Source organism: Lonchura striata, chromosome 29, assembly GCF_050655825.1.
Source record: "Lonchura striata isolate lonStrDom1 chromosome 29, ASM5065582v1, whole genome shotgun sequence".
NCBI lineage: Eukaryota > Metazoa > Chordata > Aves > Passeriformes > Estrildidae > Lonchura > Lonchura striata.
The window spans coordinates 869,608-886,443 of record NC_140731.1 but is presented as its reverse complement, the minus strand read 5'-3'; the positions used below and the strand labels follow the sequence as shown (position 1 = coordinate 886,443).

Sequence of the window (16,836 nt, the reverse complement as noted above, 5' to 3'; positions counted from 1 at the left end):
TTCTTCAAACAGAAAGGTGGAAAGATGTGGTTTTTGCCATTTATTTTTCCTTGCCAGGCTGCTGCCATGGTCACCTCGGCGGGGACGGTGTCTGAGGATGCTGTGGAGGATGACGGTGGAGGGAGGATGTCTCGGAGCTCCTCGGAGATCTCCAAGCTCAGCTCCAAGAGCGCCAAGGAGCGGCGGAACAGGAGGAAGAAGAGGAAGGACAGGGAGCTGTCGGAGGGGGACGAGAAGTGCGACAACGAGAAGGTGTTCAAGTCGGAGTCGGAGGATGGCATGAGGAGGAAAGCGTTCAGGCTGCCCGATAACAGGCTGGGGAGGAAATTTTCCATCATGAACCAGGTTTGTGTTCCCTCACTAATGTCTGGGGTTGCTCGGGGTCAGGGAAATGTCCTGGTTTAGATTCCCTGTTGGCGCTGTGGCTGTAGGACACGTGAAAGCGCAACACGAGCCACTGCTATTTGCAAAGTAAAGAAAGAAAGTTTATTTTCTGCCTCCAACCTTTGTACTTTTCCAAAGGTGACAGTGGATTGGAGAGTGGATGTGCCACCTCTCCAAAAACATTGGACAAACTACTAGTACATCTCCACCCCTATGAGGGAATGCAAAACAATTTGTTGTTTGTAGAAAATTGTGTGAGAAAGTTTTCTAGCAGAATGTAAACTCAGAAGGCTTTAGAAAATCTTAAGAATGCTCGCTCTTCCTCCCTCTTCCTCCCCCAAGTCTCTCCTCAGTTTCTCCTCAACACTCACTCTGTCCTTCCTCAGTCTTTTCTCAGCCTCTCCTCAACACTCACTCTTCCTCCTCCTCCTCTTCGTCCTCAGTCTCTCTTCAGCCTCTCCTCAACGCTCACTCTTCCTCCTCTTCCTCCTCAGTCTCTCTTCAGCCTCTCCTCAACGCTCACTCTTCCTCCTCTTCCTCCTCAGTCTCTCCTCAGCCTCTCCTCAACACTCACTCTTCCTCCTCTTCCTCCTCAGTCTCTCTTCAGCCTCTCCTCAACGCTCACTCTTCCTCCTCCTCTTCCTCCTCAGTCTCTCTTCAGCCTCTCCTCAACGCTCACTCTTCCTCCTCCTCCTCTTCCTCAGTCTCTCCTCAGCCTCTCCTCAACACTCACTCTTCCTTCTCTTCCTCCTCAGTCTCTCTTCAGCCTCTCCTCAATGCTCACTCTTCCTCCTCCTCCTCCTCAGTCTCTCCTCAGCCTCTCCTCAACGCTCACTCTTTCTCCTCCTCCTCCTCAGTCTCTCTTCAGCCTCTCCTCAACGCTCACTCCTCCTCCTCTTCCTCCTCAGTCTCTCTTCAGCCTCTCCTCAATGCTCACTCTTCCTCCTCCTCCTCTTCCTCCTCAGTCTCTCCTCAGCCTCTCCTCAATGCTCACTCTTCCTCCTCTTCCTCCTCAGTCTCTCCTCAGCCTCTCCTCAACACTCACTCTTCCTTCTCTTCGTCCTCAGTCTCTCTTCAGCCTCTCCTCAACGCTCACTCTTCCTCCTCCTCCTCCTCAGTCTCTTCTCAGCCTCTCAACGCTCACTCTTCCTCCTCCTCCTCTTCCTCCGCAGTCTCTCCTCAGCATCCCGGGCTCCCCGTTCCTCTCCCGCCACAACAGCAAGAGCAGCATCTTCAGCTACAAGGGACGCTTCCGCGACCCAGGCTCGGAGAATGAGTTCGCAGACGACGAGCACAGCACGGTGGAGGAGAGCGAGGGCAGGAGGGACTCGCTCTTCATCCCCATCCGCGGCCGCGACCGGCGCAGCAGCTACAGCGGCTACAGCGGCTACAGCCAGGGCAGCCGCTCCTCGCGCATCTTCCCCGCGCTGCGCCGCAGCATCAAGAGGAACAGCACCGTGGACTGCAACGGCGTCGTGTCCCTCATCGGGGGGCCGCCCTCCAGCATGCCTGGGGGCCGCATCCTGCCCGAGGTAGCTGCTGGGCTTGGGGTGGGCTGATGGGTGGGCTCTGGTCAGCGTGCTCTGGTCAGTGTGGTCTGGTCAGCATGGTCTGGTCTGATGAGCATCGTTTGGTCAGCGTGGTCTGGTCAGCGTGGTCTGGTCTGGTCAGTGTGGTCTGGTCCGTGTGCTCTGGTCAGTGTGGTCTGGTGTGGCCAGCGTGGCCTGATCAGGTCTGGTCAGCAGGGTCTGGTCTGGTCTGGCCCAGCATGGTCTGGTCTGGTCAGCATGGTCCGGTCTGGCTATCATGGTTTGGCCAGCATGGTTTGGCCAGTATGGTTTGGCCAGCATGGTCTGGTCTGATGAGCGTGGTTTGGTCAGCGTGGTCTAGTCTGATGAGCGTCGTTTGGTCAGTGTGGTTTGATCAGTGTGGTCTGGTCAGTGTGCTCTGGTCAGTGTGCTCTGGTGTGGTTAGCATGGTCTGGTCAGCATGGTCAGGTCTGGTCAGCATGGTCTGGTGTGGCCAGCATGGTCTGGTCTGATGAGCGTGGTTTGGTCAGTGTGGTTTAATCAGCGTGGTCTGGTCAGCGTGGTCTGGTATGTTGAGTGTGGTTTGGTCAGTGTGGTCTGGTGTGGCCAGCATGGTCTGGTCAGGTCTGGTCAGCATGGTCTGGTCTGGCCAGCATGGTCTGGTCTGATGAGCGTGGTTTGGTCAGCATGGTCTGGTCAGCGTGGTCCAGTCTGATGAGTGTGGTTTGGTCAGTGTGGTTTGATCAGTGTGGTCTGGTCAGTGTGCTCTGGTCAGTGTGGTCTGATATGTTGAGTGTGGTTTGGTCAGTATAGTTTGGTCAGTGTGGTCTGGTGTGGCCAGCATGGTCTGGTCAGGTCTGGTCAGCATGGTCTGGTCTGGCCAGCATGGTCTGGTCTGATGAGCGTGGTTTGGTCAGTGTGGTTTGATCAGTGTGGTCTGGTCAGTGTGCTCTGGTGAGTGTGGTCTGGTGTGGTTAGCATGGCCCGGTCAGGTCTGGTCAGCATGGTCTGGCCTGGTCAGCATGGTCTGGTCTGATGAGTGTGGTTTGGTCAGTGTGGTTTAATCAGCGTGGTCTGGTCAGCGTGGTCTGGTCAGTGTGGTCTGGTGTGGCCAGCATGGTCTGGTCTGGTGAGTGTGGTCTGGCCAGCATGGTTTGGCCATCGTGGTCTGGCCAGCAAGGTCTGGTCTGGTCGGACCCAGCATGGTCTGGTCTGGCCAGTGTGGTCTGGCCAGTGTGGTCTGGCCAGCATGGTCTGGCCAGCATGGTCTGCTGAGCATGCCCATCTGTTTGGTTTTGGTACAGAGAATTAATGACATTCTATGTAATTAGAAACGTTCTCTAAAATACAGTCCTCAATTCGTCTAAAGCTGCAGAGCACTGATCCAACAGAAGAAAGGGCTTGAGTTTTGGTCTGGCCACTTGTAACTTGTAGGAAGGTGGGAAGGACAGAGGGATACACTGAATATAGAGAATATAGAATATGGAAATGCAGTCTAAGTGCAGAGAATATAGGGAATATAGAATATGGAAATGCAGGCTAAGTGAACAGAATATAGAGAATATAGAATATGGAAATGCAGGCCAAGTGAACAGAATATAGAGAATATAGAATATGGAAATGCAGGCTAAGTGCACAGAATATAGGGAATATAGAATATGGAAATGCAGGCCAAGTGCACAGAATATAGGGAATATAGAATATGGAAATGCAGGCTAAGTGAACAGAATATAGAGAATATAGAATATGGAAATGCAGGCTAAGTGCACAGAATATAGGGAATATAGAATATGGAAATGCAGGCCAAGTGCTGCATGTCTGGGCTGAGATGGGTAAGGGAGAAGACTCCAGTCCGTATTAACCATCATCATCTGCATTTCTCAGGGGACCACTGAGATTGAAATCAGGAAGAAGCCTGGTGGGTCTCTCTTGGTCTCAATGGATCAGGTGAACGCGTCCTACGGAAGGAAGGATCGCACCAACAGCGTCATGACCGGCCTGACCAACACCCTTGTGGAGGGTAGGTGTGATGGGGGTTAGAGGGACACCCTTGAGCCCCTTCCAGTGCCTGAAGGGGCTCCAGGAGAGCTGGAGACAGACTTTGCACCAAGGGCTGGAGGGACAGGACTCAGGGAATGGCTTCCCACTGGCAGAGGGCAGATTTGGATGGGATATTGGGATGGAATTCCTCCCTGTGAGGGTGGGGTTGTGTGGCAAAACATGAATGTGTTACCACAGGGTTTTCCAGAGAATTTGCCCCATTCCTGGAAGTGTCCAATTTCAGGTTGGGCAAAGCTTGGAGCAAGCTGGGCTAGTGGAATCCAGCTCCCCCTGCTTTAGAGCAGTACACATTCTTGCATGGTTTTGCCTAAATCTGCTTCTTTTGGGTCTTTATTAACAAATAAATATTGATTAGAACTTATTTTACTTGGTTTTGGCATCCAAATTGCACAGAGATGGAGGCAAAGGCAACGAAGAGTTGTAAGTTTACGGTGAAGAGAATGCAGTGAGGAGATCAGAGGAGTAAGGCAGTGCCAGGTCCGGGTTTTTTGTCATCTCCAGGCTCTGGAGGGACCTTCCTTTGCTCCAGGCCGTGGGAGAGAAGGATTGGAGCTGCAACGTGCCAGAATCACAGAATCACAGAATCACAGAATCACAGAATCACAGAATCACAGAATCACAGAATAATGAGGTTGGAAGAGACCTCTAAGATCAAGTCCAACCCTGACACCACAACCAGACTATAGCACCAAGTGCCAAGTCCAGTCTTTTTTTAAACACATCCAGAGGTGGTGATTCCACCACCTCCCTAGGAAGACAATTCCAGTATTTTATTATTCTTTCAGTGCAAATTTTTTATTATTCTTTCAGTGAAAATTTTTTTCCTAACATCCAACCTAAAGGCGCTGCTGCCTGGTGGGAATTCTGGAATGGGCAGCACGCAGAGATGAGATTTCCCAATATGTCATGCAGGAGCCAGCGAGAATTCGTGAACAGCAGCCACATGCGGTTGATGATCTCAAATTCCTGCTGTCTCCTGCAAGGAAATTGTAGGAAAATTAAATATACTTAGAAACAGAGCAGGGTTTTGCTGCCGCTCCCCTCCTGCGCCAACGCCTACGGGCTCCAGTGCCACGGGCCTCTTTTTAACTTCAGAAATTCCAAGGCAGCTCAACACTAAGCAACCAGAGAACCAATGGGAAGGAGAGCACAGTGGTCCTTTCCCTTCCCCTAAAAAATTAAAAAAGGTGAGGCTGCACAGCTGCACGGCCTGGCTGGAGCCACCAAGTCAACCAGCAACTCCTCGCTTGTGGTTTTTTTTTCCCCTAAGCACTTAAGATAAGCCAATGGGAGAAAAAGATGGACGCAGAATTTCTGTGTTTGATTTCTGTAATTGGATGTAGTTAGCCTTAATCAGGTTATTCCTGTTGAAAATCCTTCGCAGCATTATGTCACCTCTTTCCTCTTTTAGACCGTGTCTGTGCTCAGCACGGAATTCATCTCAGTTATTTAAAATCTGGCACCAAAGGCAGTTTGGAATCTGTAACTTTGGTTTTAAGTGCTTTACCTTGCTCAGTTCCCAGTTAAATATAGCCCTTCATTTGGAATAATTTGCATGGGATCATCCTGGTGGGGCTGAAGCAGCTGTGGTGACCTGGTGGAGGTGTTGTGTGGGGACAAAGGAGAAGTCACGGAGCTCAGTACAATCATGAAATCCTGGAATCTGAGACTCTCTGAGGTTGGAAAAGAGCTCCAAGGTCACTGGGTCTGACCTGTGACCAAGAGCACCGAGTGCCACATCCTTGGGCACCTCCAGGGACGGGGACTCCAAACCTCCCTGGCCACCCCTTCCAAAGCCTGACCACTCTTTTCATGAAGAATTTCTTCCTGATGTCTAGCCTGCCCACACCCAACTCTTCTTTTATGTCACCTCCATTGTCACAAAGCTCAGTTTTGTGATTCTTCAGACCCCCACAAATCCTGAACTCTGTTGTTTTTTTTTTTTTTTTGTACCTGCAGAGCTGGAAGAGTCCCAGAGGAAGTGTCCCCCTTGCTGGTACAAATTTGCCAACACCTTCCTGATCTGGGAATGCCACCCGTACTGGATGAAGCTGAAGGAGATCGTGAACTTAATTGTCATGGATCCTTTTGTTGACTTGGCCATCACCATCTGCATCGTGCTGAACACGCTGTTCATGGCCATGGAGCACCACCCCATGACCCCCGAGTTCGAGCACGTGCTCTCCGTAGGAAACCTGGTAAGGAGATCTGCTCGACACTCCCCACGGACCTGCTCCAGCTGAGCTGATTGCTGATGTGGGCTTGGACTTTGAGTCAGTTGCATTGGTGAGACTTAGCCTGAAGTTGAGAAGATAAACCAAAAATGATCCTTTGCCTGTTCTTTGTCTGTCCCTCCTCCCCCACTCCAGGTTTTCACTGGGATTTTCACGGCAGAAATGTTCCTGAAGCTCATTGCAATGGATCCGTACTATTATTTTCAAGAAGGCTGGAACATCTTTGATGGGTTTATTGTCTCCCTGAGCTTGATGGAGCTGAGTCTGGCAGATGTGGAGGGACTTTCCGTGCTGCGATCTTTCCGATTGGTATCCCAAATTCCGGCTCTTTTGCAAAGTTATTATTGTGGAGCTACTGCAAAGCTTAGAATCACGGAACCTTAGTTGGAAGGGACCCACGAGGAGCATCCAGTGCAGCTCCTGGCCCTGCACCTCAGCAATCCCTGGGAGTGTTGTCCAAACATCCTTTGAGCTGTGGCAGCCCTGGGGCAGTGACCATTCCCTGCTCAGGGCGAGAAGAACATTTTCCCAATATCCAACCTGTCCCTTCCCTGACACAATTCCAGCTGCTCCCCTCACAAAAGGAATTTTTCCCCTCACAAAAAGGGAAGATCACTTTTTTCTGGGTTTGGGGAGGACAGAGATGGAGTGGTGCCAATTTTTTATGGTCTTTTCTTTCCTTCACATAAGGAATTTTTCCCCTCAGAAAAAGGGAAGATCACTTTTTTCTGGGTTTGGGGAGGACGGAGTGGTGCCATTTTTTTATGGTCTCTTTGTCACTGCTCTTTACAAGATCTGAGCAGCAGCTTGCTGCATTTGGGCAGGGAAGGGTGATTTTTTCCTTTGGGAAGAGAGATCAGCGTGTGGGGAATAACTAAGTATAAAACACACAACCCCAAATTTCCAGAAGGGTTAAGCATTCTCTGCTCCTTGTAACCTCAGTAGCAGAAGGATGGACTTAACCTTTATGTAAAACACAAGATAGTTGTGGTTTAGGAAGTTCTGCTTTATTTTCCTCTTTATTTCATATTTATTTATCTGTTTTTGGTTTTTTTGTTGTTTTTTGGTAGCTGAGAGTCTTCAAACTGGCCAAATCCTGGCCCACTCTGAACATGCTGATCAAAATCATTGGTAACTCAGTGGGTGCCTTGGGGAATTTGACCTTGGTGCTGGCCATCATCGTGTTCATCTTCGCCGTGGTGGGGATGCAGCTCTTCGGCAAAAGCTACAAGGAGTGTGTCTGCAAGATCAATCCGGAGTGTGAGCTACCCCGCTGGCACATGCACGATTTCTTCCACTCCTTCCTTATTGTCTTCCGTGTGTTGTGTGGGGAGTGGATTGAGACCATGTGGGATTGTATGGAAGTGGCAGGACAGGCCATGTGCTTGATTGTCTTCATGATGGTCATGGTCATCGGAAATTTGGTGGTCAGTAAATGGTTCCTGATGGGATTTCTTGGTTGCCTCGGGGTGGGGTAGGATTTGGGGAGACGCCCAGGATGAGGGAGTGATGGTTCCTTCCCGGTCCTGCTCTCTGGAGGTCCCTTTTGGTCTATCTAGTAGTAGATTTTGGTGGCGCCGTGTTAAAGGTGTTTTTTGCTCGGATCCGTAAATGAAACATTTTGCAAGGAAAAAGTTATGGAAGCCTAAGTCAAAGTGCACAGAGCTGACCTGAAGGGGAAAAAGAAGCTAAAAGAAGCAAAACCTGGAATTTTAATTGCCAGAAAACAAAATCATTTGGTGCACAGGGGAAGGGGAAAAAGAAGCTAAAAGAGGCAAAACCTGGTATTTTAGTTGCCAGAAAACACAATAATTTGGTGCAGAGGGAAAGGGGAAAAAGAAGCTAAAAGAAGCAAAACCTGGTATTTTAGTTGCCAGAAAACACAATAATTTGGTGCAGAGGGAAAGGGGAAAAAGAAGCTAAAAGAAGCAAAACCTGGTATTTTAGTTGCCAGAAAACACAATAATTTGGTGCAGAGGGAAAGGGGAAAAAGAAGGTAAAAGAGGCAAAACCTGGTATTTTAGTTGCCAGAAAGCACAATAATTTGGTGCAGAGGGAAAGGGGAAAAAGAAGCTAAAAGAAGCAAAACCTGGTATTTTAGTTGCCAGAAAACACAATAATTTGGTGCAGAGGGAAAGGGGAAAAAGAAGGTAAAAGAGGCAAAACCTGGTATTTTAGTTGCCAGAAAGCACAATAATTTGGTGCAGAGGGAAAGGGGAAAAAGAAGCTAAAAGAAGCAAAACCTGGCATTTTGATTGCCAGAAAATGCAATAATTTGGTGCACAGGGGAAGGTCCTGAAGTGTTAAAAGGAGGAATGGGGGTTTCCTCTAAAATCTGCCCACTGGCTCAGTCACGAGGTGCAGGAATGGGCTGTGAAACTGCACGGCCTCCTGTGTGGGAGGTTGGACGTGATGCTTCCTTCTGGCCTTACATTTCATGGAGAAAATGTGGAGGAAAGAAATGTGAGCAAGAATGAAGTCACATGAGCGGTGGCGATCCTTCCGAGCAGTTGTGAGCCCTCTCTGAGAGCTCCTGTCTCGCCAAAAGGTTTGGCCAAAATAAACCTTGGGGGTGGTCGCTGAATGTGGGGTGAGGGAGTAGAGCTGGGAGGGATCGCCCAAAATGCCAAGATTTCCCCCGTTTTCTTTGAGGCAGAGATGGGATTAAATCAGTAACGCTGAGTTGAAATCCCGTGGGGATGAAATCTCTGACATCTGCAGGCCAGATCCTGCGAGGGGCTCAATCCAGGGACCCCTGGGACTCCTCAGAGCTGCACCAGGGCTCCCGTTCTGGGAACTTCTGGGGGCATCAGTGTTGTAAATGTTGGTGAACCCAATGGGAAGAGACAACAATGGCTGGCTCAATTCAGAAGGCTGAATTATTCTTTATTATAACTATGCTAAAATACATCAATATACTATATAAAAGGAGGATACTAAAACTACAAACTACTTTCTCTGACTCTAACACAACTGGTGACCCTCTCTGAGAGTCCAAACACAGGTGGGTTGGGTTGGGTTGGATTGGATTGGATTGGATTGGATTGGATTGGATTGGATTGGACTGGATTGGACTGGATTGGACTGGATTGGCCACCAGGCCCAAACAATCCTCATCAGAATCCAACCAAGCCATCACCCCAGGTAAACAATTCTCCAAACACATTCCACATGGAAAAAACAAGGAGCAGAAATAGAAATGGATTTATTTCATTTCTCTCTGTGCACCTCTATGAAAATCCTGAGAAGGAGAGAAATGTGCTTGCCACACATCAGGGGGTCACACCTTGAATGTGGGCACCAGGATGGGTTTGTGGGACAGCAGAACTGGTTTTGGAGACATCTCAGCAGGGTTTGGCAGCATCAGGAGGTCACACCTTGAACTGGGCACCAGGATGGGTTTGTGGGACAGCAGAGCCGGTTTTGGAGTCATCTCAGCAGGGTTTGAGAGCTTTGGGAATTGCCCCTCGTGTGTCAGCCCAGCATCAGCTCTTCCCTTCCAGGTGCTGAACCTGTTCTTGGCCTTGCTGCTGAGCTCCTTCAGCGCCGACAACCTGGCGGCCACGGACGACGACGGCGAGATGAACAACCTGCAGATCTCGGTGATCCGCATCAAGAAGGGCATCGCCTGGACCAAGGCCAAGGTCCGGGAGTTCATGCAGGCCCACTTCAAGCAGAGGGAGGCCGACGAGGTGAAGCCCTTGGACGAGCTCTACGACAAGAAGGTCAACTGCATCGCCAACCACACCGGCGCCGACATCAACCGCGACGTCGACTTCCTGAAGAACGGCAACGGCACCACCAGCGGCATCGGGAGCAGCGTGGAGAAGTACATCATCGACGAGGACCACATGTCCTTCATCAACAACCCCAACCTGACCGTGCGCGTCCCCATCGCCGTGGGCGAGTCCGACTTCGAGAACCTCCACACGGAGGATTTCAGCAGCGACACCGACCCCGACGGCAGCAAGGAGGTGGGGCCGGGAGCTAATTAATCTAATTTAATTTAATTCATTAACGCCTGGAAACGTCGTGGCAGGGAGAGCCGGGTGGCTCCAGTGTTAAATTTTGGGTTGGGTTGGGATGTTGTGTTGGCGCTCAAAGGGGAATTTCTTGTGCTCTGTAGAAAGCTGCAAATGCTTATATAATAAAAATATGCATAGAATAAAGATATATAATCTTAGAATGTTATATAAATGTAGATAATAAATATATAATATTTATATATTATATAAATATAATGTTAGAATGTTATATAAATGTAGATAATAAATATATAATATTTATATATTATATAAATATTACTATAATATTACTATATTATAGTAATATAGTAATATAGTAATATAGTATACTATTATGTATGCTATAATTATTATAGTAATATAATTACTATAATAAAATAAAGATATATAATCATAGAATATAATATATAATAATATTAAGATATATAATCATAGATTAGATAAATATATAGATACTATATATAGATACTATATAAATAAATATAGATACTATAATAAAATAAATATATATAATCATAGAATACAATATATGATAAAAAAGAGATATACAATCATAGAATGATTATATAAATGTAGATACTACAATAAATTATATGTTATCATAGAATATAATATATAATAAAATAAAGATATATAATCAAAGAATTATTAGATAAATAGAGGTACTATAATAAAATATATGTAATCATAGAATACAATATGTAACAAAATAAAGATATATAATCATAGAATGATTATATAAATATAGATAATATAATAAAATTAATATATATAATCATAGAATATAATATATAGAATAAATATATATAATCGTAGAACATAATATATAATAAAATAAAAATATATAATCATAGAATGGCCTGGGTTGAAAGGATCTTAAAGATCATCCAGTTGCAAGCCCCTCCATGGACAGGGGGCTTTTAATTTTCATAATTAAAATATTTAATTTAATATTTAATCCCACCTGTCCTGTTAATGCGAGACATCAGCTGGGTCAGGATCTCCGTGATTAAAGTGAGGAAACAACTTCCATGACAGCTGAAGTTTGGTTTTTATTTTGGTTTTGGTATTTATTCATCATTGATTTGATATTTTGGTATTTGTTTTGGTTTTGGTATTTATTCATAGTGAATTTGGTATTTTGGTGTTTATTTTGGTTTTGGTATTTATTAATCATGAATTTGGTATTCTGGTATTTATTTTGGTTTTTGGTATTTATTCATCATGAATTTGGTATTTTCAGGGGTTTGATATTTGACATTGATTGGGTTGGAAACAAATTCCATGACACCTGAGCCATCGTGAATTTGGTATTATTTGGGTATTTTGGTATTTTTTGGGTTTAATATTTGCTGTTGATTGGATTGGAAACAACTTCCACAACAGCTGAAGTTTGGTATTTTGGTTTTGTTATTTTTTCATCGTGAATTTGGTATTTTTGGGGTTTGATATTTGATATTGATTGGGTTGGAAACAACTTCCGTGACAGCTGAAGGTGGATATCTTGGTATTTATTTTGGTTCTGTTATTTTTTCATCGTGAATTTGGTATTTTGGTATTTATTTTGGTTCTGTTATTTTTTCATAATGAATTTGGTATTTTTGGGGTTTGATATTTGCTATTAATTGGGTTGGAAACAACTTCTGTGACAGCTGAAGGTGGATATCTTGGTATTTATTTTGGTTCTGTTATTTTTTCATAATGAATTTGGTATTTTTGGGGTTTGATATTTGGTATTGATTGGGTTGGAAACAACTTCCATGGCAGCTGACCCATCATGAATTTGGTATTTTTGGGGTTTGATATTTACTATTAATTGGGTTGGAAACAACTTCCGTGACAACTGAAGTTGGATATCTTGGTATTTATTTTGGTTCTGTTATTTTTTCATGGTGAATTTGGTATTTTTTGGGGTTTGATAATTGATATTTTGTGCTGCAGAAGCTGGACGAGAGCAGCTCCTCCGAGGGCAGCACCATCGACATCAAGCCTGAGGTGGAAGAGGTGCCCGTGGAGGCCCCGGAGGAGTACCTGGACCCCGATGCCTGTTTCACAGAAGGTGAGGATGGGGTGGAGGAAGAGATTTTTGGGGTGCCATGGTCCCCAAAAATGTCCCCAAAATGTCCCCAAAATGTGCGGGCTCATTCCAGGGATCCAGGCCCACCCAGAACTTCTCTGGGCCACCCATGCCAGGACCTCCCCAGCCCCACGGGGGGAATTTCTGAAGAATCAGAGGTAAAACAAGAGGATTTTTTGTGGTAAAACAAGAGGATTTTTGTGGTAAAACAAGAGGATTTTTGTGGTAAAACAAGAGGATTTTCTGTGGTAAAATGAGGATTTTTTGGTGGTAAAAAAAACGAGGATTTTTAGTGCAGCTGATGCCTTAAGTCCTCAGGAGCAGAGTAATTTTCCTTCCCTGCAGCTGGCCTCGGTGTCTTGGTGCTGATCCACCACAGGAATTCCCAAGGCAAAGATGTTTTAAATGGTTCAAGGTTTTTTATTTTATTCTATTTTATCAGCAATTTTTCCATTTTGTGTCCTCAAGAGCGTGGACCTCACCAAACAGAAGGAGCTGATGTTAATTCTGGTGCCCAAATTGATTTGAATTCTGGACAGAAGTGGCAAAACAACCCCAAAATCCTCCAGAATGCAAAAATTTTAATTCAAATTCAAACTGACTCATCATGGTTCACCTTGGTGACCTCAAAACTTGTTCTGACAGTGAGAATTTAATGTTTTGTACCCAAAATCTGTGTTTTCTGAGCGGAGCTGTCCCTGTTGCAGGTTGCATGTGTTGCAGCTGGCCTCGGTGTCTTGGTGCTGATCCACCACAGGAATTCCCAAGGCAAAGATGTTTTAAATGGTTCAAGGTTTTTTATTTTATTCTATTTTATCAGCAATTTTTCCATTTTGTGTCCTCAAGAGAGTGGACCTCACCAAACAGAAGGACCTGAGCTGTTCCCAAACTGATTTTCATTCTGGACAGAAGTGGCAAAACAACCCCAAAATCCTCCAGAACACAAAAATTTGAATTTACTCATCATGGTTCACCTTGGTGACCTCAAAGCTTCTTCTGACAGTGAGAATTTAATGTTTTTTACCCCAAATCTGTGTTTTCTGAGCGGAGCTGTCCCTGTTGCAGGTTGCATGCAGCGCTGCAAGTGCTGCCAGGTGAACATCGAGGAGGGGCTGGGGAAGTCGTGGTGGACCTTGAGGAAAACGTGCTTCCTCATCGTGGAGCACAACTGGTTCGAGACCTTCATCATCTTCATGATCCTGCTGAGCAGCGGGGCTCTGGTGAGGAAAGCGTGGAGTTCAGGGGCGGAGTAAAATACGTGTAGTGCAGAGGGGGAGTAAAATATGTGGAGTTCAGGGGTGGAGTAAAATATGTATAGTTTAGGGGTGGAGTAAAATATGTGTAGTTCATTGGTGGAGTAAAGTATGTAGTTCATTGGTGGAGTAAAATATGTATAGTTCAGGGGCGGAGTAAAATACGTGTAGTGCAGAGGGGGAGTAAAATCTGTGGAGTTCAGGGGTGGAGTAAAATATGTATAGTTTAGGGGTGGAGTAAAATATGTGTCGTTCAGAAGTGGAGCAAAATATGTGTAGTTCATTGGTGGAGTAAAATATGTGTAGCTCAGAGGGTGGAGTAAAATATGTATAGTTTAGGGGTGGAGTAAAATTTGTGTTGTTCAGGGGTGGAGTAAAATATGTGTAGTTCATTGGTGGAGTAAAGTATGTAGTTCATTGGTGGAGTAAAATATGTGTAGCTCAAAGGTGGAGTAAAATATGTGTAGTTCAGGGTGGAGTAAAATATGTATAGTTTAGGGGTGGAATAAAATCTGTGTAGTTCATTGGTGGAGTAAAATATGTGTAGTGCAGAGGTGGAGTAAAATATGTATAGTTAATTGGTGGAGTAAAATATGTGTAGTTCAGAGATGAAGTAAAATCTGTGTAGTTCATTGGTGGAGTAAAATATGTGTAGTTTAGAGGTGGAGTAAAATATGTGTAGTGTATAGGTGGAGTAAAATATGTGTAGTTCAGGGTGGAGTAAAATATGTATAGTTTAGGGGTGGAATAAAATCTGTGTAGTTCATTGGTGGAATAAAATACGTGTTGTTCAGAGGTGGAATAAAATATGTGTAGTTTAGGGGTGGAGTAAAATCTGTGTAGTTCATTGGTGGAGTAAAGTATATGGAGTTTAGGGGTGGAGTAAAATATGTGTAGTTCAGGGGATATTTGAGTGTATACAGGAAATTTTGGGGAAAAGGTAAACTGAGGAAATTCCTACCCAAGTACAAAAATACAAAAGCTTATCTTACATTACATTACCTTACATTACATTACATTGCATTACATTACATTACATTACATTACATTACATTAGTATATTGTAGTTTATTATATTTTATTATAGTATAGTATATGATTATAGCATATTATTATAATTCATTATATATAATATATTATATATTATATTATAATATTGTAGTATATTGTATTTTATTATATTTTATTATATTTTATTATATTTTATTATAGTATAGTATATGATTATAATATATTATTATAATTTATTATATATAATTTATTATATATAATTTATTATATATTATAGAATATATCTTATATCTATTATAATTATATACTAGATATAATATACATAATAGAACACATAAAAATACCAATAAATCAATAAAAATTACCGTTATAATAAACAAACAAACAAAAATAACTCCTATGTCAGCTCTACACAAATAAACCCCACATGGTGGCACTTCCACCTGGTGCTTCCGCAGGCTTTTGAGGACATCTACATCGAGCAGAGGAAAACCATCAGGACCATCCTGGAGTACGCCGACAAGGTCTTCACCTACATCTTCATCCTGGAGATGCTGCTCAAGTGGTGCGCCTACGGCTTCGTCAAGTTCTTCACCAACGCCTGGTGCTGGCTGGACTTCCTCATCGTGGCTGTACGTATCCTCGGCTCCTTCTTCTGATGGGGTCCCTGCTCTGGTCCTCTGGGGTGAAATTTAATAATCCCAAAGGCTGGGAGCTCCCAAATCCAGGAAAAATCCGGGATGAAACCTTCAGTCCTTGGGGATCCCTGCTCTGGTCCTCTGGGGTGAAATTTAATAATCCCAAAGGCTGGGAGCTCCCAAATCCGGGATAAAACCTTCAACCCGTGGGAGTTCCTGCTCTGGTCCTCTGGGGTGAAATTTAATAATCCCAAAGGCTGGGAGCTCCCAAATCCGGGATAAAACCTTCAACCCGTGGGAGTTCCTGCTCTGGTCCTCTGGGGCACAATTTAACAATCCCAAAGGCTGGGAGCTCCCAAATCCAGGAAAAATCCGGGATGAAACCTTCAGGCCTTGGTGGTTTCCTGCTCTGATCACCCCGGGGAGAAATTTAATAATCCCAAAGGCTGGGAGCTCCCAAATCCAGGAAAAATCCCGGATTAAACCTTCAGGCCTTGGTGGTTTCCTGCTCTGATCACCCCGGGGAGAAATTTAATAATCCCAAAGGCTGGGAGCTCCCAAATCCGGGATAAAACCTTCAACCCGTGGGAGTTCCTGCTCTGGTCCTCTGGGGCACAATTTAACAATCCCAAAGGCTGGGAGCTCCCAAATCCGGGAAAAATCCGGGATGAAACCTTCAGGCCTTGGTGGTTTCCTGCTCTGATCACCCCGGGGCAAAATTTAACAATCCCAAAGGCTGGGAGCTCCCAAATCCGGGAAAAATCCGGGATGAAACCTTCAGGCCTTGGTGGTTTCCTGCTCTGATCACCCCGGGGCAAAATTTAACAATCCCAAAGGCTGGGAGCTCCCAAATCCAGGATAAAACCTTCAGGCCTGGGAGATCCCTGCTCTGATCACCCCGGGGAGAAATTTAATAATCCCAAAGGCTGGGAGCTCCCAAATCCAGGAAAAATCCGGGATTAAACCTTCAGTCCTTGGGGATCCCTGCTCTGATCCCCTGGGGCAAAATTTAACAATCCCAAAATATCTGTGAGTTCCCAAATCCAGGATAAAATGGGATTTCCTGCTCTGATCACCCTGGGGCAAAATTTAACAATCCCAAAGGCTGGGAGTTCCCAAATCCAGGATAAAACCTTCAGGCCTGGGAGATCCCTGCTCTGATCACCCCGGGGAGAAATTTAATAATCCCAAAGGCTGGGAGCTCCCAAATCCAGGAAAAATCCGGGATTAAACCTTCAGTCCTTGGGGATCCCTGCTCTGATCCCCCGGGGCAAAATTTAACAATCCCAAAATATCTGTGAGTTCCCAAATCCAGGATAAAATGGGATTTCCTGCTCTGATCACCCTGGGGCAAAATTTAACAATCCCAAAGGCTGGGAGTTCCCAAATCCAGGATAAAACCTTCAGCCTTTGGGGATTCCTGCTCTGGTCCCATTGGGGCACAATCCCAAATATCCGTGAGTTCCCAAATCCAGGATTAAACCTTCAGCCCTTGGGATTTCCTGCTCTGGTCCTCTGGGGCACAATTTAACAATCCCAAAGGCTGGGAGCTCCCAAATCCAGGAAAAATCCGGGATGAAACCTTCAACCCTTGGTGGTTTCCTGCTCTGGTCCCATTGGGGCA

The 16,836-nt window shown here is 45.3% G+C and overlaps 1 protein-coding gene across 4 annotated transcripts in view; it reads left to right on the top strand.

Moving 5' to 3' along the window:
* The window catches only part of SCN8A (sodium voltage-gated channel alpha subunit 8), a 71,485-nt gene that overhangs the window by 34,792 nt on the left and 19,857 nt on the right, over positions 1–16,836 (top strand). For all 4 annotated transcript variants that reach the window (XM_085562754.1, XM_085562753.1, XM_085562756.1 and 1 more), the window contains exons 11-20: positions 58–345; positions 1,557–1,916; positions 3,798–3,933; positions 5,934–6,172; positions 6,344–6,517; positions 7,279–7,635; positions 9,712–10,182; positions 12,175–12,292; positions 13,376–13,530; positions 15,033–15,206. In XM_085562754.1, the coding sequence (XP_085418880.1) occupies positions 58–345; positions 1,557–1,916; positions 3,798–3,933; positions 5,934–6,172; positions 6,344–6,517; positions 7,279–7,635; positions 9,712–10,182; positions 12,175–12,292; positions 13,376–13,530; positions 15,033–15,206 (2,472 nt within the window). The remainder of the gene's footprint in view (positions 1–57; positions 346–1,556; positions 1,917–3,797; positions 3,934–5,933; positions 6,173–6,343; positions 6,518–7,278; positions 7,636–9,711; positions 10,183–12,174; positions 12,293–13,375; positions 13,531–15,032; positions 15,207–16,836) is intronic.